This window comes from Saimiri boliviensis, chromosome 4 (assembly GCF_048565385.1).
Source record: "Saimiri boliviensis isolate mSaiBol1 chromosome 4, mSaiBol1.pri, whole genome shotgun sequence".
Lineage (NCBI taxonomy): Eukaryota > Metazoa > Chordata > Mammalia > Primates > Cebidae > Saimiri > Saimiri boliviensis.
In genome coordinates this window covers 159,203,920-159,229,077 of record NC_133452.1, presented here as the reverse complement: position 1 = coordinate 159,229,077, position 25,158 = coordinate 159,203,920, and the positions used below count along the sequence as shown (strand labels likewise).

The 25,158-nt window shown below is 43.2% G+C and overlaps 1 protein-coding gene across 4 annotated transcripts in view; it reads right to left on the bottom strand.

The window, feature by feature from the left end:
• Positions 1-144: 144 nt before the first annotated feature.
• CDKAL1 (CDKAL1 threonylcarbamoyladenosine tRNA methylthiotransferase) overlaps positions 145-25,158 on the bottom strand; it is a 731,789-nt gene continuing 706,775 nt past the window's right edge. For all 4 annotated transcript variants that reach the window (XM_003927310.3, XM_074398506.1, XM_010338014.2 and 1 more), the window contains one exon: positions 145-10,471. In XM_003927310.3, coding sequence (XP_003927359.1) covers positions 10,280-10,471 — 192 coding nt within the window. In that variant the 3' untranslated portion in view covers positions 145-10,279. The remainder of the gene's footprint in view (positions 10,472-25,158) is intronic.

Here is a 25,158-nt window from a genome sequence, read left to right as displayed (position 1 = left end):
TACTACAGTTTGTTTGTGCATTCATCTGTCAATGGACAGTTAGGTTGTTCCCACCTTTTAGGTATTGTGAATCATGTTACTGTCAACATTGGTAAACAGACACTGGTTTGAGCTGTTGCAGAATTTTAGAGACCAGAGAGACCATTGAGGTTGCAGAAGGAGTTTATTTTAGGTATACACCAGCCCAGCTCTACTTGGATTCAAAATGGCTGAGCCCTTAAACAAAGTCAGGGCTTAACTTTTTATACATGAAGTACGCAGTGGCATAAAAACAAGTTTGCAGGGAAGTACACAGTGGTGCAAAAACAAGTTTGCAGGTATAGAACAAAGGCAATTTGGCAAGCAATGACAGACACCTAATTTAGGCTTACATATGACTGTTGCTATGCAACCCAGAGGTTTGCTATCTGTACAGCTCAAGGTTTCTAGCATGGGCCTGATCTACTGCCTTCTGCTATAGAGCCCAGAAGGCTGGAGTCTTGCCTGCTTGTGTATTTCTTATGATCTTCTTTGTGTTACAGAAACGTAAGAGTTACTAGCTACAGAGAACAAGAATACAAGAATGTATATACCTTAAAAAAACTTGCAAAGTGGGATAAATTCCACAGGAGGAGGAAGGACTCAGGGAAGTTTGTTTATAAAAGAAAAATTTAATTTCTGCGTGTCTTTCCTGCATTATTTTAATTGTTTTATTAATTTGTTTCCTCTTCAGAGCTACAGTTTTGAATTCCTTTGGTTATATAGCTCGGAGTGGAATTTGTGGGTTATACGGTGGTTCTAGATTTAAATTTTGAGGCACCACTATTATCCACAGTGGTGGCATCATTCTACATTTCCACAGAAAATGTTGGAGGGTTTCAGTTTCTCCACATCTTCACTAGCATTTGCTACCTTTTTTTTTTTTAAATTCAGATTTTATTTTAGAGAAATGGGGTATGTGTGCCAGTTTGTGACATGGGTATACTGCTTGATGCTGAGGCTTAGGGGTATGGATCCTCTCACCCAGGTAGTGAGCTCTGGTACCCAGTAGGTAATTTTTCAACCCATTACCCTTCCCTCCCTTCCCCCAAGTAGTCTGAGGTGTCTATTCTCCCCATGTTTATGTCCATGTGTGCTCAAAGTTTACCTCCCACTTATAAGCAAAAACATGTGGTATTTAGTTTTCTATTCCTGCATTAATTCCTTTAGGATTGTGGCCTCCAGTTGCAATCTATGTTGCTGCAAAGGATATGATTTTGTTTTTATGGCTGTGTAGTATTCCATGGTGTATATGTACCACATGCTCTTTATCCAATTCATCATTGATAACGCACCTAAGTTGATTTCATGTCTTTGCTATTGTGAGTAATGTGGTGATGAACACGCAGGTGTATGTGTCTTTTCGGTAAAATGATTTATTTTCCTCTGGGTATATACCCAAATTCATATGAAAACAAAAAGGAGCCCAAAGAGCCAAAGCAATCCTAAATGCAAAGAACAAAGCTGGAGGCATCACACTACCTGACTACAAACTATACTGTAAGGCTACAGTAACCAAAACAACATGTTACTAGTTCAAAAACAGACACATAGACCAACGGAACAGAAGTGAAAACTCAGGAATAAAGCCACACACTTAAAACCATCTGAGTTTTGACAAAGCAGACAAAAATAAACATGGGGAAAGTGATTCTCTTTTTAGTAAATGGGGCTGAGATACCTGGCGAGCTGTATGCACAGGAATGAAACTGGATCCCTCTCTTTGATCATACACAAAAATTAAACATTAGATAGATTAGATTAAACATTAGATAGATTAAACATTTAAATGTAAGACTCAAACTATAGAAAGCCTAGAAGAAAACCTAGGAAATACTTTTCTTCACATTGGACTTGACAAAGAATTTGTAGCTAAGTCCTCAAAAGCAACTGCAACAAAAATAAAAATTGACAAGCGAGACCTAATTCAACTAAAGAGCTTCTGCACAGCAAAAGCAGCTATCAACAGGTTAAACAGACATCCTACAGAATTGGAGAAAAATATCTGCAAACTGTATTTCTGACAAAGGTCTAATATTCAGAATCTGTAAGGAACTTAACAGGCAAAAATCAAAAACTGTTAGAAAATGGGAAAAGTACAGAAACAGACACTTCTCCAAAAAAGACATGCAAGATGCCAATAAACATGAAAAAAATGCTCATTATCACTGTCAGAGAAATGCAAATCAAAAGCACAATGAGATATCATCTAATACCAGTCAGAACAGGTATTAATAAAAAGTCCAAAAAACAACAGAGGCTGGCAAGGCTGCAAAGAACATAAGGAAAACTTTTAGACTCTTTTGGTGGGAATGTAAATTAGTTCAGCCATTGTGGAAAGCAGTTTGGAGATTTCTCAAACAACTTAAACAGAGTTACCATTTTTTTTCCTAGCAGCCATCCTAATGTGCGAGATAGCATCTCATAATTTTAATGTGCAATTCCCCGTTGACCAATGATGAGCATCTTTTTACGTGTTTATTAGCCATTTGTGTATCTTCTTTGGAAAAATGTGCACTCAAATCCTTTAATTATTTTTATATTAGGGTGTTTGTGATTCTGTTGTAGTTGGTGTTGTTGTTAGAGGAATTCTTTTGGATGTTTTCCCTTGTCAGATACATGATTTGTAAACATTTTCTCCCATTCTTGTAGGTTGTCTCTTGCCTTCTTGATAGTGTTCTTTGATGCACAGAAGTTACCAATTTTGATAGAGTCCATTTTTTTTTGTTGCCTGTAGTTTTAGTGTCACATTTATGACACCATGCCAAATCCAATGTCATGAAGATTTTCCCCGACGTTTTCTTCTATGCGTTTTATAATTTTAACTCAAGTATTTGACCCATTTTGAAGTAATTTTTGTACATGGCGTAAGGTAAAGTGCAACTTTATTCTTTTGCAAATGGATATCCAGTTCCCCTACAACCTTTGTTGAAAAGATTGTCCTTTCTCTATTTAACGATCTTGGCACCCTTGTTGAAAATCAATTGATTATATATCTGAGAATTTACTTCCGGGCTTTCTGCTCTATTCCATTGTTCTTGATGTCTGTCCTTATGCCAGTATTACAGTTTCAGTTACTGTAGCTTTGTTGGAAGTTCTGAAGTTGAAAAACATGAGTCCTCCAGTTTTATTCTACTTTTTAAAGATTGTTTTAGCTATTTGGAGTCCTCTGTAATTTTATATACATTTGAGGATTGCCTTTTCCATTTTGGTAAAACAGGCTATTAGAATTTTGATAGAGATTGTATGGAATCTGTAGTTCACTTTGGGTAGTATTAACATCTTAATGCTAAGTCTTCCAATTAGTGAAATAGGATACCTTTCCATTTTTCAGATATTTATACATTTATTTCAGCAGTGGTTTTTAGTTTTCAGCATACAAATTTTTTGCTGCCTTGGTTAGATGTATTCCTAAGTATTTAATTTGTTTAGTTGCTATTAAAGATGGAACTGGTTTCTCAATTTTTTTGTTCATTGCTAGTGTAAAACAACAACTGATTTTTTTTTTTTTTTGCATTGGTCTTACAGTCTATAACTTTGCTAAATTCATTTATTAGCTTTAATAGCTTTCTTGTGGTTTCTTTGGGATGCTTTATACACGTGATCATGTAATCTGCAAATAGAGATGGTGTTACCTCTTCCTTTGCAATTTTATGCCCTTCTTTTTGTTGTCTAATAGTTTCACTAGAACTCCTTGTACAATGTGAATAGCAGTGGTGAAAGCAGGCAATGGTCCTTGGAATCAGATAGTCTGCTATAACTGTTATTGTTTTGTGATTAATCGAGCATACTGGAATAGAAGCAGATTAGATAAACCTAGGAGTTAAAATTCGTACTTCTTTAGGTTTCTCTGAACTCCCAAATTTTCCCTGACCTTGACCCAAGGTTGTTCTCCTCCAGCCCTTTTCTTTTTCTGCAAACTTGCCTCATTAGTACTCATAAATGCATTCAGATACCCATGAACTAGGAAGATCGTGAGACATCAGTGAAATCCTTTGCTTTAACTTCTATATCGTTGAGATACTTCGGCTGTAGAACTCTAGGAGACAGTACTGGGAGAAAATAATTGACAGAAAACTAATGCAGAATAATAGTGTCTGCATTTCCTTTTACTCTCAAAGCAGGATGGGGGAGGGCATGGCTTCTAGGCCTCCCTATTAATCTGGTTGCTCTTTTCATCTTTGGCCATGGAAAATCTCCTCCTTGATCTTAGATTGGCCACCAAAATCTGTGCTCCACGCTATTCATTAATTTGATCTCCTCAAATACAGCTGCAATTCATTTCCTTTGAATTTTTCTTTGCTGCATTTCTTAGAATCAGACTCTATGTCTCTCAAGGTAGGCATCTTTTTATTCTATATATAAATCTTTTGGGTGGTCATGTGTTGATTATAGAATTTAAAACACCTAACTTTATAAAGGTATTTTCACCTTTAAGTGGCTATAGTAATCATAAAAGAGGAGGAAATGATGTGTCAAGAATATCGTTTGTGTGTGTGTGTGTGTTTGTGTGTGTGTGTGTTTTAAGATGGAGCCTGAAGTCTCGCCCTGTTGCCCAAGCAGGAGTGCAGTGGTACGATCTCAGCTCACCACAACCTTCGCCTCCTGGGTTCAAGCTATTCTCCTGCCTCAGCCTCCTGAGTAGCTGGGATTATAGGCACCTGCGACTGTGCCTAGCTAATTTTTTGTATTTTTAGTAGAAGTGGGATTTAATCATGTTGGTCAGGCTAGTACCAAACTCCTGATCTCGTGGTCCGTCCACCTTGGCCTCTCAAAGTGTTGGGATTACAGGTGTGAGCCACTGCGCCAGACCAAGAATACAGTGTTTTTATATGCAGGGTTTCACCTATCTTTCAGTGACCCACAGTGGAATCTTGTTCGTATTTTACAGATGTGGGTCTTTTTAAAAGTGGCCTGGCTGGAATTTAAACCAAAGTTTTGCTGATGTCAACATCTCATGCTCTTTCCTTGTGTTTTCTGTGTTGAATTTGTATGGAAACAACTGATATCTGACTCCAGGTGACTGTGATGGTTAACTCCTTTACAGTCTCAACCTCATACAAAGCAAACTCAATGGGCAGCTAAGTGTACGTTCATCAAACGTGGATAATCTAACTTTAAAGTAAGGGGGAAACGTTTTGAGAAGTGATTAGGACTACATTATAAATCTGACATGGATCCTTGAAATTAGGTTGTATCACAGAGCAGAGGTCTTCAGACTTTCTTGATTCATGGTACCCCTAGGCCAAAAGAAACAGCTAACCTTTCTGTTTAGGTAACTCTAACAACTGAATAAGCATTTATATCTTACTATAAGAACTGTTTGAAAAAAATAATACATATAACTTAAAGAAAAACATTAATATTTTATTTCATACTGACATTAGTTATTAATGGCAGCTGCGCACCTGTTGGGAACAGCACCACTTCTCAAACCTTGGACCGTGATCACAATTTTCGTTTCCTGTTCCATGTTGATTTTCACTTCATACTTGCTTTTTATCACAGCAATTGCTGAAAATCTAGTTTCATGGTGTCACCAAAAAAAATTGTGAAGTCTAATGCTGAAAAGTGAACTATTTTGAGCTAGTAGTTGGCCTGGTGTCTGACCGATGTTGCTGTGTTTCCTTCAACAATTTAAAGTATCCCAGGGTGCTCCTGTGAATGTCCTGCAGCATCCTGAGGTGCCTCGGGGGCCCAGCAAGCCTTTTAGAAAATGGACATATTCATTTTTTATTGTGTGTATTTAAGGTGAACATGTACTGATACACATAAACATAGCGAAATGGTTACTACAGTCAAGCAGTTTACCATCCCCATCCCCTCACATGGTTGACTTTTTGATGGTTGCTGCAAGCCTTACGGATACCTTTTCTCCCTTTTTCTTTTCTCTACCTTCCCTTCTCTTCCTCCTCTCCCTTCCTTCCTTTTTTTCTGTGTTTGTTTCATGACAAATCCTCTTGAAGCTTTATTTGTAACTCTGCTTCTCCCTCCACGACATCTTACAGTACACACTAAAATGTTCAACCTGGAGTGGAGTCAGTAGCAGTAGTGTAGGTTTTGACTGAATGACATATGGAAATCTGATGTTGAGACACATTTTCCCAGCAACAAACGAAAGTTTTTACCCAAGAGTTCTTCACATTCTCAGATTGACTATCTCATGCTTGATGAGCAGGGATGATAAGGAGGGAAAGAAGGAAGGAAGGGGGAGGGGCGCAGAAACAGCTTGACTAGTAAATCTTTATTTAAAAAGTGTGTTGAGTAGCATGCACATTTTTGGATCAGGATAACAGAGACTGAGGGGCTGAAGCGCCCTCACACCAAGCTCAGGCATCCGCGTGATTGATCCTAAATGCGTATCTGTGGGCATAGGCCAAGTTTAAGTCAAACACCGGGCAGAGGAGCAGGAGGGTTTTCCTTGGAGGAGTATATGCTTTGGAGTCAGGCTGTGTCTCAGTCCTGCCTCTAAACTGAATAGCTCTGTGACTCCTACACAGGTTACTTAGTCTTTTGAGTTTCAGATTTTCTTCTCAATATGATGGGAATAGCAATATCGCTCTCAAAATTTTTTCTTTGGGACTGATTAACACCTTTCAAGTGCAAATTGTAACACCCAGCTCCTTTCAGTTAAAGACTAGACAGTTAATGGCTGTCAATACTATCATCATTATTAGGAATGACTTGTGGAAGGGAAACAGCAGAGGCAAGGTCTGCTGAAGAATACTGAAGTCACAGAGAGAAAAAATAGGGGGAATGGCAGAGTTCAAGTGCTAGTGGGGATGTAAATTGGTTCAACCACTTCAGAAAACCATTCAGCAGCATCTAAGCTGAACATACGCAAATCCTGTGACCCAGCAGTTCCACTCCTAGACATGTACTCATCACATAAATGCTTAACAGAACATGTTTCTAGCAGCAGCATTCATAATAGACAAAAATTTAGAAACAACTCAAATGCAGAATGAATAAGACAATGTGGTATACTCATACACTGAAATACTATTCAGCAATTACCGTGAATTAATTACTGCTACACACAGTAATCCGGACTTATCTTGCAATGACTATTGAACAAAAGAAGGCAGACATGAAATCATGGATATTACGTGATTCCTCTTACAGAAAGTTCAGAAACAGGCAAATCAATCTGTGTTGTTAGAAACAAGGATACTGGTTACTTCTTGGGGGGCAGACTTAATGGCTGGGAGGGTGCATGGGGAGCCTGCTGCTGCTGCTGGCTACAGTGTGGGCTCAGTTTTAAAAAACCCCTCGATGCCTATGATTTATGTCCACTTCATATGCATGTTTTATTCTAACAAAGAGTTTAAGAAAAAAATTGGCCAAACATTGAAAAGATCTCTTCATAGCTTTCCTTCTCAGCAGAGAAGTAGACACAGACACACACACACACCCCCGCCCCCACCCACACCCCTTGATACGAATGCAAAGCACACAAAGAAAACGTAACAATTACATTTATAACCTGCAGGTCAAGCATCCTATCACGGCTGACACTTTGTATGAATCAGGCTATGCTGTGGCTACAATCCTCAGATGCCAGCGGCTTCACACAACCAAAGTATGTTTCTGGCTCCGAATGCCTGTCTAGCACATGCTGGCCAGGGGCCCTACTCACTGTACAAACTCAGGGACTCCAGGGACAGGGAAGCTTCATTCCCAAATTCAAGTCCAGGATCACCACAGCAGTGGGAAGAGCACAGGGTAAACTGTACACCAGCTCTGAACACGTCTGCCCTGAAGAACATGAGCCCTCCGTTCACATTTCACCTGCTAAAATAAGCCGTGTGGGCATGCCTAACTTCAGCAGGGCGGGAGAAGTGCAGCTGCACTGTGGGCAGGAAGGACACGGGTGGGAAAAGGAACAGCTCTACTGATGACCACCCTTGCTCCCGTAGTTCCTACACTCAGTCCCGTTCAGAGTCCAGTGCATAAGAGAACGGCTTCTGACTCTGTTTCCCTCCCACTCCCTGTAGATGGAGGTCATGCAGGGGAGAAAATCCCTGAATTTCCACAATGCTGCCATCCCGCTCACCAACTGGTCACCAGCATGAAGGCTGACATCACGAAGGTCCCGAGTCTGCTGCAGGCAGTGGCCTTGGTCCCTTTCTGAGCCAAAGAGCAGAGTGAAGCTGCAGCCAAACTGAAGGTAAACAGTCACGCAGGGAGCAGGGAGAATCTGTACAGCTGAAACCATCCTTGAGGATCCATGCCATGGTTGGTGAGGGCAGCAGCAGGGGAATTGGATGACTGGGTGTTTTCTCTTATAGGAAAAAAAAAAAACCAAAACAAAAAAAAAAAACGAAGGAAGGAGAGGACAGCATAGAGCTAGAAGGTAGGAAATAAATAGATGAGAGAGTGAGAGGAAAAGTACGCATGAGTCAGAAAAGGGAGGTCTCCAATCAGTTACAGGTGCTGCGCCGTCTCTCTGTCTGATCTAGTGCGACTTCAGGCTTTGGATGGCATTTTTATCTCTGCTGGGTTTGTGTTAAATGAGTACCACACTGAAAGCCGTTGTTTATTAACAAAGAAATGACTGCACGGAGCTCACGAAGGGAGCACGTGGCACGTTCTTGTGCTCTTCTCCCCGTTCCTGCTGAGAAGTGAGAGGTGCTCCCACGTGATGTTTCACTGCAGGGCCAGAAGGGGCACGGGAGGATTTTGCATTCTAGATGTGAGCACCTCTTAGAAGCACATACCAGTTCCAGGAGGAATGTACTAACAAACACTAAAAGCATACGTATTCTATAATTTACCAACTGGGACACAACTGAATTTTAATTTAGGTTCCTTAAAAGACACACAAAACACAAACATTTTGAGTTAAATGGAAGAGTTGAAGAGGGTCATGGGTTTTGAGATGGAAAGTATTGTATGGTGACGGCGAGGAACCTGGTTTTCCTGTACCTGTGCAATCCAAATAAATTCTGATCAACATAGGGTTTGCTTAGTGTACCAATTCCATTTATTGTTAAAGAAGTCACTTCACTTAGTAAAGACCAATGATGGCAGGTAGAAATAAAAACATTTAATCTGGGCTGGGTGGAATGCCTCATGCCTGTAATCCCAGCAGTTAGGGAGGCTGAGTGAGAGGACTGCTTGAGGCTAGGAGTTCCAGACAAGTCTGGGCAACATAGTGACACCCACCTCTACAAAAATTTAAAAACTTAGTTGGGCGTGGTGGTATGTGTCTGTAGTCCTGGCTGTTACGAGACTGATGCAGAAGGACTGCTTGAGCCCAGGAGGTGGAGGCTGCAGTGAGTTGAGATAGTGCCGCTGTACTCCAGCCTGGGTGACAAGACTGACACCCTGACTCACAAAACTAATGGATCAAAAATGTGAGAAAACGGGCACAATTTGTTTTAGACAAATCGTTTTTCAGTTTCATATTTCACAGATTGTTGCCAGGAGGCCTTTAGCTGGCAGATTCTCCCGGTGCATTCTAAAAGCGTTCAAGTTTCCAGAACAGGTTTCTATACACACTTTTCAGGAACACTTCTGTTGTGAAAAATAAAACGTTTGTAGCACTGGGACTCCAAACAAAGCCTGAAGGGGAAGATGCATTTAAAAGAGTTTATTAAAGAGTCTGGGGGCAGTGGTTCACACCTATAATCCCAGCACTTTGGGAGGCCGAGGTGGGCGGATCACTTGGGGTCAGAGGTTCGAGACTAGCCTGGCCAACATGGTGAAACTCTGTCTTTACTAAAAATACAAGAAATTAGCCAGGCTTATAATCACACCTATGTGGGAGGCTGAGGCAGAAAAATCATTTGAACTTAGGGGGCAGAGGTTGCAGTGACCCAAGATTGTACCACTGCACTTCAGCTTGGGTGACAAGAGTGAAACTCTGTTTCAAAAAAAAAAGTGTATTAAAGATAGAAAATTCTTCCACATGAGGAAAAGATGGCCAGAGTCACCGTACAATTTGTTTCTGACTTAAAGATTGGATACAGGAGAAAAAAAAAATGCAACCACTTGCATTTCTTGCTAAAAGTAAACGAAAAACAGTTTAATTTGAAGGATATACTATGGTAGCTGTGATTAGGTTTTAGGTCAAATAACCAATAGGTCCAACTCAGTGTGAGGCAGGAGGAGCCTCAGTAAGAAGAATGGCTGAAGAGGAGGCAATGTGACCAGTACAAATGATTGCCCTTTGAGAATGGAGGTGTGACTTTCCTGTTCATTGAAGATTTTATTTAGAAACGTATTCTTCTTTACAGATGCTTCATTTAGTTGTATTCTAATTATAGACCTTGACAAAAAAAGCCAAAAGAAGAGCCAGCAGAGCCAGACCCACGGCCGTCCTGGGCGCACAGTCTTGCTGTAGCCTCGGCCTGCGCAGCACCATTCCGGAACTCGCCGAGCCGGGCTGAGAGGCAGCAGGGGTGTGGGATCCTGGACTCACGTGGTTCCCAAGCCCGTTCCTGAAATCCTATAATGACAGAAACGGAGGAAAGAATTACTTTCAAGATGCAGAGAAAGCCCTGTTGTGATATCAATCAAGTAATGGATTCCAGAAGGTGCTGGCTTTTAAGTTCTCCTTCAACAGAGGCACGTGTGGACACCACCACAAGCCAGGTGGGCCCAAGGTAGGCATGAACGAGTCACTTCCTTTCCTTGAAGGGCCAGGCCAAGTTCATAAGTAAACCATACTACACGTAAACCATATGAGAAAGACAAGCCAGGTTGGTTGATAGAAAATCAAAGCAGGACTCATGAAGGGTAGAATCTGTAAACTGGAGTCATACCACAGGCATATTTAACTCTTAGAGAGATGCAACCATACAATGGAAGAATGAGATTGAAACACCATGGGCCAGGTGCGGTGGCTCAAGCCTGTAATCCCAGCGCTTTGGGAGGCCAAGGCAGGCTGATTGCTTGAGGTCAGAAGTTTGAGACCAGCCTGGTCAACATGGTGAAACCCCGTCTCTACCAAAAATACAAAAATTAGCCAGGTATGGTGGCGTATGCCTGTAGTCCCTACTACTCTGGAGGTTGAGGCAGGAGAGTCACTTGAACCCGGAAGGTGAAGGCTGCAGTGAGCCGAGGTTGTGCTGCTGCAGTCCAGCCTGGGTGACAGAGTGAGACCGTCTCAAAACCAACCAACCAACCAAACATGGAAGCCACTTGATTCAGCAAACACATCCCTAGGACAAAGATTCCTAGCTGGTCCTCTGCCACAGGATGGCTGCACCAACAGGGACCCCCCCCCCAACATGACCCCACACTCTGTCCCCTCAAAGTACCTTGTGTGCCAAACACACACTAACATTTTCTCTTCATGCCGGACACAGAACAGGTTGGGAAACCCTGCTTGGGCACAGCTGGAGAAGCTGAAGACCTGACTGTGCTTACTTTCCGTGCTCTCTGTTCAGGGGCTTCTTAGCTGGTGTCCAGGGGAGTGGAGAGAGGGCTATTCTCAGGGTGGCTCTAGAGTTTCAAAGCGCAGTCTATGAGATTTTTACCTTAGGTACCTGCTTCAGAATCGGTGCCTCCCTTAATAATACGGGACCTGAATAACATTTTGAGAGATGGAAGTGGCAGTGTGGAAGGGGCAGATGAGCAACGTGGCTGGAAGGAACAAGGGGGAGGGCGAAGGGACACGCAGAGGCGGTGCAGGACAGGCCGGGAAAGCCGCAGAAGCGCGAAGTGTCTTGGAACAACCATGGTACTTTGCTCAGTCTTCCCTTCCACGTGCTCTAACAATCCCCTGCTACCTCCTTGGCTTCTGCTTGGGAAGGTGGATCTCACCCTGCACAGGAGAGGCACTGGAATGCTGCTTTGCAGAAGGTAACACGAACAGGAATGTGTGCGGTAGACTGAAGGGAGGTAGGAGAATGGGGTAGGAAACCCAGTGGTAAGAATTATAGCAGCAGATGAAATGGGAGAGAATGAGGACCTGGATGAGGATGACAGCAGAGGCAACAACAGACTTTTGATGCAGAATCAATAGGATCTGAATTCAAAGGAGCGGGTAATGAGAGACACAAAGAGTAGTAATGGGGAAATGAAAGCAACTTCCACAGCCCCGTTTCCACGGGCTCATTTCCATGTGATCGTGTGGGCAGAATTCTTGCTCTGTCAGAGACTAATGGCAGAATTAATAAAGCTGTGAGCCGGACGGGTAAGACTCTCAGCCCCAGTGACACTGGAAGCATTATTTACTGCCGCCCTCCGCAGGGATCTGGTGGATACCCTGCTGGTCGCCCTGCATTCGGAGTCCTCCTTAAGGACACGTGCAGCTGGACAGAACAGGGCCATTGTCTCCATGGCAGCGGGAGGCCAGAGCTGGAGCTCGTTGGTGCACCCAGACCTGCCCCTGCCCCCAGGACCCCGCTCTCTTATGAGGTTGGCTTTCTGCATAATATTTTGGAGCAAGGTGTATGCTGAAGAGCTTCTATTTCAATTAAAAATAGCCTCAAGATCTCAAGGACGGCACGGACACCATATGTGGGAAACTTGAGAAAGAAAACCGACTCCTCCTTCAGCTGAACTGACAGGAACGACGGGAAGTCTCAAAAGGGGCGAGTCTGCCTAATTCATGTCTGAGATCTTGGAACCTACCAGGCTGCAGACACAGAGTAGGTACTCAGTTAAGTGTTTAGGAATGAATGAATGAATGAATGAATGTATGAATGAGAGTAAGCAACCATCAAGAACGTTCCCATCTATGTGAGCAGTGTGTCCTGTGATACATTCGGGAAGCTATTCTACTTGAGTCACAAATTACGGCCTCTAGCAATTAAACCAACACTTACTAAGTTTGGTTTTATAAGATTAGTATTAAGAGGTTGATGAATTGCTCCGTGGCCTGAGTTCTTTAACCTTTGTAAGTCACAGATGGCTTTGAGAAGACTACAAACCCTTCCAGAAAAATATGGAAGCATATTTACATATCCACACAGCCATGCCCACCCTGTCTTCAGGAGGTTCACAGATACTCTCACCGAGGAGTGGACCCAGATTTTGTGGGTTCTGAAGCCTTCTCATTAAGAAAAATAGAATGAATACAAAATTAGGTACAGGGTCTTAGAAAGGGTCCCTCAAATTGAAAGACCCCGAGACTGGTCTCATGAGCTACATGAGCTTCAGGGAAAATCCACCCTCCTCCCTATCCCCAGTTCAGAATGCTTGACCTTGGTTACGCATCTGTGCTATGATTAGTGGTGTCAGTGGCCAGCTGTCAGGCTGACCTGGGGAAGGACTAGGTGAGTCTCAAAGCCTTCAGCATTTAGTTGGCTTATAACACAGGTTGGATTTTGTTTCATGAGGCAGTGCAGATACTGTGCCTTCTTGGCCTAGGTTTAAAAAAAGGCAACAACCCTTCGACTTTTGATGTCAATTTCAGAAAACTTCTCCTCTCAACTCATCTTGCCTGTTAATCAGAGTGGATTATTTGCGGTCACGTTCAATTCAGTCACTCTTCCTTGCGCATTCACTTGTTTCTTTCCACCCCTCTAACGTTTAACAAACACATTTGAACGTTGATTCAGAAAAGGCGTTTTGGTGTTGAGCCTCCCTCCTGAGCCGCTGGACAACCTAGCACCTGGCGGAGCAGCATGGAGGATGCACACATGTGCAGCCCGCAGACGCTCAGACTTGCCGCTCTCTCTAAGGCAGGAGCGTGACAGCAGACCAGGGGCAGGCACATGCGGCCTGTCTCTACTGCACTGCGCCCTTTCATTATTCTCACCTTTTACCAAATCAAGATCTTGATGAAAGGATTTTGATGATACTATTTTTAAATATCATATTTTAAAAGTTCCTTATATGACAGTAATCAGGAACCAGCTAGCTTTGTACATTTCAGTTGCCACCACTACTGAGATACTTAACGAAAAACTAGTTTAGAAATGTGGGACATACGAGGTCTTGCTCATAAAGTCAAAGGTGCTCAAACATGTAAATGTACAAGGTAGCAGTTGAAAGCAGGTATCATGAATAGAAAATTAAAAGTGCTTATAGGAGAAGTGATGATAAACCGCTGATGGGAAAGTCCACACATACATGACAGGCATAGTTCTAGAAAATAAACAGAGGCTTAGACCTTCCCTACACCTTCAAAACCTTATGAGGATTGCCCAGTTCCTGAAATTCAATACGCACGTGCATCTTTAAAAGTTTAACACACCAACTTTGAAAAATGTTACTGCTTATTGAAACAAATGAATGCCAACTCAGTTTTTAAGAACTCAAATTCTACTTAGAAATGCTTTTCTCAAAACACAAATTTGAAAGAAGGTAGGACATGACCTTTGCTCACTCACAAGGAGCCACGTATTTATACTGTTTTAACAGACTAAGGGACTGACATTCCCATCATGCATTCTATCTTAACTCTGATTAACATGGGTTTGTCCTCCTTGTAAATCTCACTGCTCCCTTGGTTAATTTCTAAACCTACCAACTTGCTGACTCTTAAAAATAATCTAATTTTCAAAAATGTAGCTTATCAAACCCTATCACAGTAATAAATCTGTTAAAGCAGAACCCAGGATGTATACCAAAATTAAAAAGCACTTTCATGTTCAGACACTTCAGGGATCAGATTTCCATCAGTTAAATACAGACAGTTGGGATGAGAACAACAGCGTATCTCATGATTTCCTTCATCTCCAGCAGTTACCCACGTATTGTTGGGGAAAGGAAGGAGATGCTTTTCACTTGAGCATGTTTCACACCACAAGGCACAGATGGGACCGGTTCTAGAAGCAGTACGTCCTGGAGCTTTGGGCTCAAATCCCAGCTCCATCTGAGGAGCCTCAGGCAAATTTCACCCTCTTACTGCCTCCTTTTCCTCCCCTGTCAACTGGAGATACTGCTAGTATCTGTGCATCATAGGGTTGTTAAGAGGATTAAATTAGATAGATGCAGATTAAGTGTCCTGAACATTTAAACGTCAGTGAAAATTAACTTATTCCATGGTATCTTATGCAAAAACGCAAACGTCCTCAAATTCTTCCTATAAATTACAGAGTCACTATTTGCTTCTCAAGTAGAATTGCCCTGTGCTTTTTTTGTTCCTTATGTATACCATCAAGAGGCACACAGTCGCATGAACGAGCATGAGTTTTGAATTCTGGCAGACCAGAAACGGAAGCTAGGTTCAGCCTGCCATCTTAGGCTGCTGGTTCAAATTTTCTAAGCCTGGCTACCCGTTCTGTGAAGGAGGAAAGTCACGACTTTCAGATGTTATCGAAAGGGACAGGATGTGCCCAGAGCCAGGCAGAGTGCCTGGAATACGGAAGGTTCACAATAAGGGCTGCTAGTAAGGCGTATCACGGGAGTGTGGCCCGAAACCCAGGCAAGGCCGGAGCCGCCCGCAGCACTTAACTACCAGTGCTGAGATGACCATGTGCTGTCTCCAGCATCGTCACAAGCACTAACCCACGAGGCAGAAGCTCCGTCCACTGTGCAGTCAGCACCTCTTACTCCCCGGGCTCTGAGTTGGTAAAGCCTGCAGTGTGCGCCTTCCGGAAAAGCTCCAAACTCAACCATCACCCATCCCGGCCTCCTGTAGTTACTGTTTGCCCAGGTCTCAACTAAGACAGGATCTGCTTTAGGAAACCCTCGGTCACCACTGCCCACCCCGCGGGGGCCTGCCCGTCCTGTCAGCCGGCTGCCTCACGGCTCCCGTCAACAGCGGTGGGCACCCTGCTGGCTCCTGCGCCTCCGTGGGTGTGCTCCTTCAGAGCAGGGGTGGCCTTTCTCTCCAATGGAGGCCCTGGGGCTGGTACCCAGGCGGGGCCAGTGTTGGCTGAATGCATACTGCCCCTGCTACCTGTTCCTTAGTACCATATATTCACATTTTATACAGGAGCAAATATCCCTTCCATATGGTGTGCCCACTTACCTATTCTTGTACTTCTTACTAGACTGGCAAGTAAATGGGACAAAGAGTCACACATCACCAATACTACATAGCATAAATATGACATAGAGTTACTAGGGAAAAACCTTACCAGCAGAGAAACGGCATGTTACACGAGTTCTCTATTGCTACTTGAACAAATCGCGACAAACCCAGGCTATCAAGCATCCATTCTCTTTCAATTCTAGAGGTCAGAAGTTCTACGTCAAGGTGTGGGCTGGGCTGCCTTCTTCTGGAGGCTCCAGGGAAGATCCTGATTCCTTGCTCTTTCCAGCTTCTACAATTTGCCTACATTTCTTGGCCTGTGACCCTTTTTTCCATTTTCAAAGCCAGTAGCTTTGGGTTATCATTTTTTGAGACGGAGTCTCACTCTGTCACCCAGGCTGGAGTGCAATGGCGTGATCTCAGCTCACTGCAACCTCCGCCTCCCGGGTTCAGGCAATTCTCCTGCCTCAGCCTCCTGAGTAGCTGGGATTACAGGCACGCGCCACCATGCCCAGCTAATTTTTGTATTTTTAGTAGAAATGGGGTTTCACCATATTGGTCAGGCTGGTCTCAAACTCTTGACCTCAAGTGATCATAGGGTTATTTTTATAAGAACCCTGTGATTTACACGGAACCCACTTAGATAATCCAGAACAGTCCTCTCATCTGCAAAGTTCCTTTTGCCAGGCGATAAGGCTATGGACATCTCTGTGGAGGACATGACGGTGCCGACCCCTCCTGACCTATGTGAGCCCCGAAGCTTGCATCCCACCAGAAAGTGTGCTCTGTTCAAGTAGAGCTGCACTCGCTGCCTAAGAGAACACACTCCGACAGAAGCTGACGAGGAAACAGGGACAGGGCACCTTGCGGCGGGCTGAAGTTCCTGGGGGAAGAGGACAGGAAACTCCCAAGCTTAGCCTCTGCTAAGGCCTCTTCCTTCTGCTGAGCTAACTGCCTGCTAAGAAAATGGGGAGGAAACGGGCCTCCAGATGTGTCTGACCCACAGGTCTTTTGGCCCTAAGAGACAAGACTGAGGAAAGCGCACTTAAGCGATGATGACTTCATGTTTTCCGAATTGGTGTGTACGTTTCTGCTTATTCCTTTGCATCCTACAGTTATTTCATCTAGTTACAAGGATTCTCTTCTTGGGAGCTGGATGGGCTTGGGCTTCCAATGGAAGGAAGTCATGTTGTTTAGAGGCCTTATCTTCCAACTCCTCTTCCTTCTCATATGAAATATTGATAAATTGTAATATAGCGCATGGCTGGAGCACAAGGATTCAGTGAGAAAGGCAGGGGATAGGCTCTATGTGAGAATCTTAAGCAGAAATAATAGTGAGAGAACATTCACTGCCTGCCTAGTGGGACTCTAAGTGCTCTCTATGCAATCTCTCTCATCCTTCAAACTAGTCAGGGAAGTAGCTAATATGAGTGAACCCTCTCTTTAAATCACTGGCCCACATTTCTGATAGGATGTATAAATAGTGAAGCAGATGAGAGGCCTGGCTTTAGTCATACTAAGGACAGCCCCACAGCAGCACGTCTGAGATACACTGATAATTCCATATAAATACATGAGAAAAAGCAAGGTTTTTCTGCATAGTTATTAAAATGACAATCAAGATCAACAGTCCCACCAAATAGATTCTGTGCACTTGACTTGCCACCGCATCTCACAGGCCATTCCCTACAGAGGCCATTCCAGAAAAGTTGGCCGCGAGTTATGCAGAGACGTTTCCTGTTACCGGTCTGGCAGTTCTAAGCCACGTGGAGACTCTGTAATTGTGACCTGGAGGTGGCACATCGCTGAATATGCTACGAACACACACATGCATACACACTTGATGCGCTCACATTAAAACACGTTGCAAAATGTGTTTTAATGAGGAACAGTTGGTCTGGTTCTGCTCAAATAAAAGATATCCCTGTAAGAGAGTTGCCACCTGTCTTCCCATCTTGTGGTGCAGCTTCTAAATGAGTTCTTCTGTCCCGACACCTGCGGGTGTTGCCAGGGCCCTGAAATGGCATTCCACATGCCAGCTCCCTTCCTCAAACTGACAAGACAACCCTGTCCCTGCGCTTCATGTTACTACCAGATTCCAGGACATACAGGGATCTTTCTCCTTTATTCTTCTAGACATTCTCCAAATGGCGAGCTCTTTAATATCATCTAAGTAGGCGTGCCCAATTGTCTCCAAACCAAAAATGTTAGCATTTTATCGTCAAGTCAGTGAAAATAATGCTGTCTGTACAGTCCATCAGCATTATAGGTACAATGGAATGTAACAGGATCAACAAATTGAAGTTGGAATTAACCGTTCCTTTCCATTTCTTCTGGAAGAACATTTACATCCTAAGACCTCTGTCACACAGTCACACAATTGGAGCACAATACTGTCAGCCTTTCTGTTTCACTTCTGGGAGATTCGACATCAGACGTTACTCATGTGACATTTTTGCCTTAGCCCTTTCGCCCCACATGTGTAATTGCTATCAGGTCATTACAATTATGAAGAAAAATTTTAAACGAACACACACAAACACACAAACTCTCTAATCTTAATATCATGGACAGGGTATTTTAAATCTCATTTTGGTGATAGCAGTGTAAACACAAGGCTTTGCTAATAAGGCTGAACATAAATTATTAAACTATCTACTGTAGGATCAAATGCATTTCAGATTATATTCTGAATAATTCTGCCTGACATCCACCAAAGGCACAGATCTGATATGCCCCTGTGCGATCACAGTGATCCCTCTCTTTCAGAATGCCCAGCCCGCACACTTGAACTGTGCCAAATGAAAGAGAGAATCATATCAAAACCCAGAGCTTGGCATCTGCCTGTCAACTAATTATTACTCTCTGTAAGCGCACACTTCATCTGATTCAAGAGATGTGAAACCAGCTCTTAAGCTCTGAACTTATTTTAATGACTTCAAAACATTTCTTATGTGTAAATTTTTCTCATGGCTCAGAGGCACTGTTAGAGCTTGAAGTGCAATCTAACAGGGATGAAGAGAAAATTCTTTGATAGCTCCTATCTCAAGATAAATCAGAGTTTAGAACAGGCTTCCCCCCCACCCTCACACCAAGCCTTGAACATATGGGCTCTGTAGAAAATCTACTGAAACCAAAGATGTGACCAAGGTAAGGAAATGATCTGAAAGCATCCATTATGCAGTACAGTTTACGATCAGGAGAGAATGTCCACACTGGCTGGGCATGGTGGCTCACACCTGTAATCCCAGCATTTTGGGAAGTCAAGGAGGTCAGATTGCTGGAGCCCAGAACTTCTATGTAACCTGGGCAACAGGGCAAAACCCCCTGTCTACAAAAAATACATATCAGCTGGGCATTGTGGCATGCGCTTGCAGTCCCAGCTACTGAGGAGGCTGAAGGAGGAGGATCACTTCAGTCCAAGAGGTCAAGGCTTCAGTGAGCTGCGAACACAGCACTGTACTCCAGCCTGGGTGACATCGAGAAAGCCCTCGTCTCAAAAAAAAAAAAAAAAAAAAAAAAAATTCTCATTTTGAATACAAAATTATAGGCTATCTCTATCACAATTACATTTTATCATTTTATTTTTATTTTTTGAGATGGAGTCTCGCTCTGTTGCTCAGGCTGGAATGTAGTGGTGTGATCTCGGCTCACTGCAACCTCGACCTCCCGAGTTCAAATGATTCACCTGCCTCAGCCTCCTGAGTAGCTAGGATTACATGCCCAGCTAATTTCTGTATTTTTAGTAGAGATGGGGTTTCACCATGTTGGCTGGGCTGGTCTTGAACTCCTGACCTCAAGTGATCCACCCGCCTTGGCCTCCCAAAGTGCTGGGAATACAGGCATGAGCCACCGCGCCTGGCCCACAATTACATTTTAATCTCTCCAATATAAACTTCAGGAAGCGCCTCCTAAGGCTGCATCCGTCCTTCGTGATAAGGAATAAGCACAGGCTGCTCCTCAGGCATTGTAATACGGTCTCTGCACTCCAGCTGTGGGCTTCTATCTGAATACCCTCATCTTTAGCATAGTACCAAATATGCATTCCAATGAGCTTATAATACTTTCCTAATTTTTGGCTTGTTACATTTGCCAAAATAAGGGGAGGGTGTAGGGCAGAAGAGACAGATCTAGAATTAATAATACAGTATAGAAACTTTGGCCAACAGTGGTGCCCAGCCATTTGTCTATACATAACTTCTGCAGTTCTGCAAAGTAAGCTCTGCAAAGAAGGTACGCTATCAGAATCTGGCACCTTAGCTGGAGATGTGTTTACTGCTTCCTCATTGTTGTTCACATTTTGTTCTTCAAAGAAAGGTGCACCAAGAAGTTTCTCTTAGTAACTACACACGAGGAAAACCCAAGTTATGTACTGGGTCAAAGTCTGGAAATTTGGAAATTACTCCAGAACTTGTCATGTAAGTCTCTTTTGCTAACTAAAAATCAGCCTAAGATAGATGAAAAAGTAGACATGTGCCTGTGTGTGCGCACACACACAAACACGCAAGCTGACATAAAAAAGGAACCAAGAGGCACACTTAGAACAATGAAGTCTGTAATCACAGCATTCATGACAGCAGTAGAAATGTCAATGCATCTATTCCTGATTAGTGGCTGGAGATAAGCATCAGTATGAACAGAAGCTGCCCCACAGGTGTGGCAAAGCTGAAGAAAGAAAAAGCGAATTGGGTCAAGATGCTTTACTGATGATCAGGTCCTTTCCATAATCTCTCACACCACACCCCAAACCATTCTCATTCCATGCAGCGCCCACAGGAAGCACCGAGCTAGAATGGTGATGAACATAACAACTGGATGTATTAAACTTCATCTTTAAGTCATCAATTCAACTCAGAATAATTGTTCAAAGGGTTTCCTTCCAACTAGGTACCCATGAAGGCGTGTTGGCAGATGTTTGCTTTGTATTTTAAACGAAAAAAGAGCCATGTGTGGTGCTAGCTGTTATGACAATACAACCTCATCCTGTTCTAAGTATCACTTTCAATGAACTGGAAATATGCAGTTGGCATCACTGAGCTCTATGAACTGCATAAAGCAAATAAAGGAGATGGCACGTGCTTTACTCTGTCTAAAAGAATCTCGTAAATGGTAAGTTAATACGTGAAATGTTTCCTACATATCAGCATGATAGTTTTGCCGCTTGGAAAATGCAGATGAACTAGTTAGGGAAAATTACATGGTATATACAGTTCGTCCTCCATATCTGTGGGTTCCACATTCATAAGTTCAGCTCACCACAGACAGAAAACACTCAGGCGGGAAAATTCCACAAACTTGTCAAAAACAAAACTTGAATTCACCACACACTGAATATTATGTTGAATCCATGCATATGAAGTGATGTACAGGCATTGTATTGGGTATCAAAGGTCATCTAGAGATAATATAACATATAGGAAAGTGCATATAGTTTATATGCAAAACGATGTCATTTTATATAAGTAACTTGAGCATCCATGAATTCTGGTATCCATGGGGGTTCTGGAACCAGTCCCCTGCAGATACCGAGCATGACTGTACTTGCTATAATTAACTAAACTGAACCCAACCATCTGAAGAAAGATCACATCTCTACATATTTTCCTATCACTCCCAAAGTTCTATTATGCCTTCTTCCAAAAATCTGTTCCAAGACATGCCCATTCTTTCTATTTTGAATATAATTTTTAAAAGTAAAAAATAATGATCCTATGGAAAGTCACTTAAAATACCTAGGAAGAGATTAATATTACAAGACTTAATTACTTATGTGACTATAAGAGTATGGTAGGCACCCTGAAGATGATCCCCAGTGATCCTCACCTCCTGGTATTCACACCCTTATGGAATACCTTCCCCTTGACAGTGGTCTGAATGTACTCACTTGCTTCTAATGCTCAGCATAAATCATGGATGTCACTTCTAAAATTAGGTTACAAAGTACTGTAGCTTCCATCTCTCCCTTTCTGCTTGCTTGCTTGCTCTGAGGGAAGTCAGCTGCCATGCTGTGGGCTGCCCTATACAGAAGCCCACAGGAGGAAGAATGGAGGGAAGCCTCTGACCAACAGGTGGCCAAGGATTAAGACCTTCACGCAGCAACCCATGAGAAACTGAATTCTGCCATCGCCACGGAAGTGAGCTTAGAAGCAGATCCTCCCTGTTTGGGCCTTCAGTTGAGACCACATCCCCGGCTGCCCTCCTGACTGCAGCTGAAGGACAGCACTGTGCCACAGGCACCCAGAGAAGCTGCACCTAGATTTCTGACCCACAGAAACGGTGAGGTAATACATATTTGCTGTTTTAAGCTGCTAAGTTTTATGTAATTTGTTACACAGCAACAGATAACTAATACAAAAAGCCGCCAAGTAGAGGGCTGGGCACCAGTTCACACACATGTAGAAGTTTGATTCATAACAAAGGCATTGAAGACCAATAGGAAAGATGGACTTTCAATAAAGTTTTCTGGAACAATTGGTTATACAGACATAAACCAATGAAATTTAACCCCTACCTACCATGTTTAAAAATCAATTTCAGGTATATTGAATATTTACCTGGCAAAGGAAAAACTAGAAAAATTCTAGGACAGTATGGGAGGAAAACCTTTCTAACTGCAAGGTAGGGAAGACATACTTCTTAAATCACAAAAATATACCAAGTTCTAAACAAAAGCACCAGAGAGGTTAAGACAAGCTGCAAACTGGGACGAGATACTTGCTTTACATATAGTTGACTCTAGACTACATAAAGAAATCACAACTGTGCACACTGGCTCTTGCCTGTGGTTCCAGCACTTCGAGAGGCCAAAGTAGGAGAACTGCTGGAGGCGAGGAGTCTGAGACCAACCTGGGAAACATAGCGAGTTCCCGTCTCTACAAAAACAGCTGGACACGGTGGCTCATGCCTATAATCCCAGCATTTTGGGAGGCCGAAATGGGTTGATCACTTGAGGTCAGGAGTTCGAGACCAGCCTGGGCAACATGGCAAAACCCCATCCCTACTAAAAATATAAAAATCAGCCAGGCATGGTCGTGGGTGCCTGAAGTCCCAGCTAATGGGGAGGCTAAGGCCTGAGAATTGCTTGAACCTGGAGGCAGAGGTTGCAGTGAGCCGAGATCATGCAAATGCACTACAGCCTGGGCAACGGAGTGATATTCCATCTCAAAAATAAATAAATACAATAAAAATAAAAAATAAAAATAAACTTAGCTGGGCATGGTGGTGCGTGGCTGTAGTCCCAGTTACTTGGGAAGCTGAGGCAGGAAGATCACCTAAGGCCAGGATTTCAAGGCTGCAGGGGGCTAACGATCACACTGCTGTACTCCAGCCTGGGCAATAGTGCAAGACCCTGACTCAAAAAAAAAATCGTAAAAACCAATGAAAATGTATCATCCAATAGAAGAAGATGGTCAAAAGGCTTATACAGATTCTTCACTGAAGAGAAAATCTGAATATATATATGCATATGTATGTGTGTGTATATATATATATGTGTATATGTGTGTGTGTGTGTATATATATATATGTGTATATGTGTGTGTGTGTGTGTGTGTATATATATACACACACACACCAATAAATACATATTTTAAAAATGGCCAGCCTCATTTGTAATTGGAGAAATATGAGTTAAAAATACAATACTGGCTGTAATCCCAGCACTTTGGGAGGCCGAGGCAGGTGGGTCATGAGGACACGAGATTAAGACCATCCTGGCCAACATGGTGAAACCCTGTCTCTACTAAAAAAATACAAAAATTAGCTGGGCATGGGGGCACGTACCTGTAGTCCCAGCTACTCGGGAGGCTGAGGCAAGAGAATTGCTTAAACCAGGGAGGTGGAGGTTGTAATGAGCCGAGATTGCACCACTGCAGTCCTGCTTAGTGCCTGGCAACAGAGCGAGACTCTGTCTCAAAACAGAAGAAACAAAATACAAAAGTACCAACTTACATACACCAGGTCGGAAAAAGTAAAAAAAACGAACAGTATCAAGTATGGGTGACGATGTGGAGGATCCAGAACACTTTGACACTGCTGTTGGTAATGGCAGAAATTAACATAGCCACTTTCGGAGACGGCAGGGCACAGCCTGGTAAGGTGGAAGCTGTGCACTCCGGCCAAACCAGCAATGCCACTCCGAATTACAGCACCCAGACTAGAGAAATGACTGCAGACAAGGGCCCATCCCAAGTCCCCATCATGGCTGATGTGATGTAAGTTAAAAGCTCTAGAAGGATTTGGGATAGAGATGGGGGTTGGGGAAGGGTTGGTCAAAGATAGAAAAAGTGACCCAGGATGAGGGGCTCAAGACCTGTGGGTGGGCTTCTGCAAACACTAACTTTCCAAGCAGTCTCCCTAAGAACCTCTTTCTTTTCTTTGATGGGCCCCAGTCACTGACCTCCCTCTTCTCCATTAGCTCTTCTCCTCTACCATCTCTCAATTCCTGAGGCATTCCCCACCCATCCGCCCCACCTTTCTTAAAATGATTGGTCAATGTGGAAAATAGATGGGACATAAACAGCCACCCATTTGCTAAGACACATTTATTATAACTGTTTTTTGTGGGGATAAGGTCTTCCTCTGTGGCCCAGGCTATAGTGCAGTGGTGCAACTGCAGCCCTGAACTCCTGGGCTCAAGTGATCCTCCCACCTTGGTCTCCCAAAGTGCTACGAATACAGGAGTGAGCCACCAAGCTCAGCCTGCCAATATACACCATCTCATTTTTTACATGGATTCTGTGGGACGAGATCGGTCTGATAAATTTCCAATTTGTTTCCAATTGGTGCTATAACAAGTTACCACAAACTGCATGGCTTAAAACAATACAAATTTATCATTTTTTAGTTCTGGAACTCAAAAGTCAGATAGGTCTCAATGGACTAAAACCAAGCATGCTGTGGACTCCTTCTAGGGCTGCAGGGGAGAATCCATTTCCTTGCCTTTTCTAGCTTGCAACCCTGGCTCCAGCCCCCTTCTGTCTTTGAGGTCAGCATTCCTATCACTGACCTCTGATTCTCCTGCCTTCTGCTTTTCAGGACCACTGTGACTACACTGGTCCCCTCTGGATAATCAAGTATACCCTCCCTTTTTTAAGGGCAGCTGATTAGCAAATTTAATTCCATATGCAACCCTGATTCTCTATGTCATATAATCTAACATATTCATAGGTTCCAGGGTTTAGGACATGATCACCTTTGTAGGGTGGGGAGGGGGGAATGATTCTGCCTACCACAGGTCCCCAGGGTGATAATGTTGAGTTGTT